The sequence below is a fragment of the Penaeus chinensis genome, chromosome 6 (genome assembly GCF_019202785.1).
Source record: "Penaeus chinensis breed Huanghai No. 1 chromosome 6, ASM1920278v2, whole genome shotgun sequence".
NCBI classification, from domain to species: domain Eukaryota; kingdom Metazoa; phylum Arthropoda; class Malacostraca; order Decapoda; family Penaeidae; genus Penaeus; species Penaeus chinensis.
In genome coordinates this window covers 14,616,322-14,617,096 of record NC_061824.1, presented here as the reverse complement: position 1 = coordinate 14,617,096, position 775 = coordinate 14,616,322, and the positions used below count along the sequence as shown (strand labels likewise).

The window sequence follows — 775 nt, the reverse complement described above, 5'->3', positions numbered from 1 at the left end:
ACTACCGGTAGCTTCGTTTACCCCTAATGATTCTTCCTACACTCCTTAATATGTCCTGTAAAACCTTTTGGTGGTCAATAATATAAACTAGTCAGTTTTTGTAAGTGTCCTCGGCTCACACCTGTGTGGTGACTCACTCTCTCGTGACAACCAATTTACATGACGACATAAACCCCCTACCATCCCACTTCATGGCAAGCATTTCAAAGGTTCACTTTCTATTGCAAGGCGCTGGTTTTCCCATGTTAATCACTAGATGAAAATTTATTAAATTAATAAGAACTGATATTACAGTCAAGGCAAACAAACCTGTTTCCTTCGTTGTTCACTCTTCTTTTCTCCTTCAGCCGATGCCATTTTCATTGTAAACACACGTAATTCGAGTTTGTATTAAAGACATTTAATAAATAATGTGAATGTTGGTAATAATGATTTTTTTTATTAATTTATTTACTCCAGTACATAATCCTAAAGATATATATACTGCATAAGTGAATCGATGAAATATACAATTTGTTACTAGATATTCGAATGTCAGAGTAAAGTCATAGTTGCCAGATAGACATTTTCTGTAAAGCCTCATTATTTGACCCCCCCCCCCCCCCCCATTCCTTTCTCTTTCTCTCTCTCTCTCTCTCTCTCTCTCTCTCTCTCTCTCTCTCTCTCTCTCTCTCTCTCTCTCTCTCTCTCTCTCTCTCTCTCTTTCCTCTCCTCTCCTCTCCTCTCCTCTCCCCTCCCCTCCCCTCCCCTCCCTTCCCCTCCCCTCCCCTCCTTT

At 40.4% G+C, this 775-nt stretch overlaps 1 protein-coding gene across 3 annotated transcripts in view; it reads right to left on the bottom strand.

The window, feature by feature from the left end:
• LOC125026601 (toll-interacting protein B-like) overlaps positions 1 to 401 on the bottom strand; it is a 33,954-nt gene extending 33,553 nt beyond the window's left edge. Inside the window, exon 1 of one of the 3 annotated variants that reach the window (XM_047615160.1) lies at positions 310 to 401. In XM_047615160.1, the coding sequence (XP_047471116.1) occupies positions 310 to 363 (54 nt within the window). In that variant the 5' untranslated portion in view covers positions 364 to 401. Of the gene's footprint in view, positions 1 to 21; positions 142 to 309 lie in introns of those variants that run through there. The other 2 variants (XM_047615159.1, XM_047615161.1) reach the window with 2 other exon arrangements.
• Positions 402 to 775: the final 374 nt, after the last annotated feature.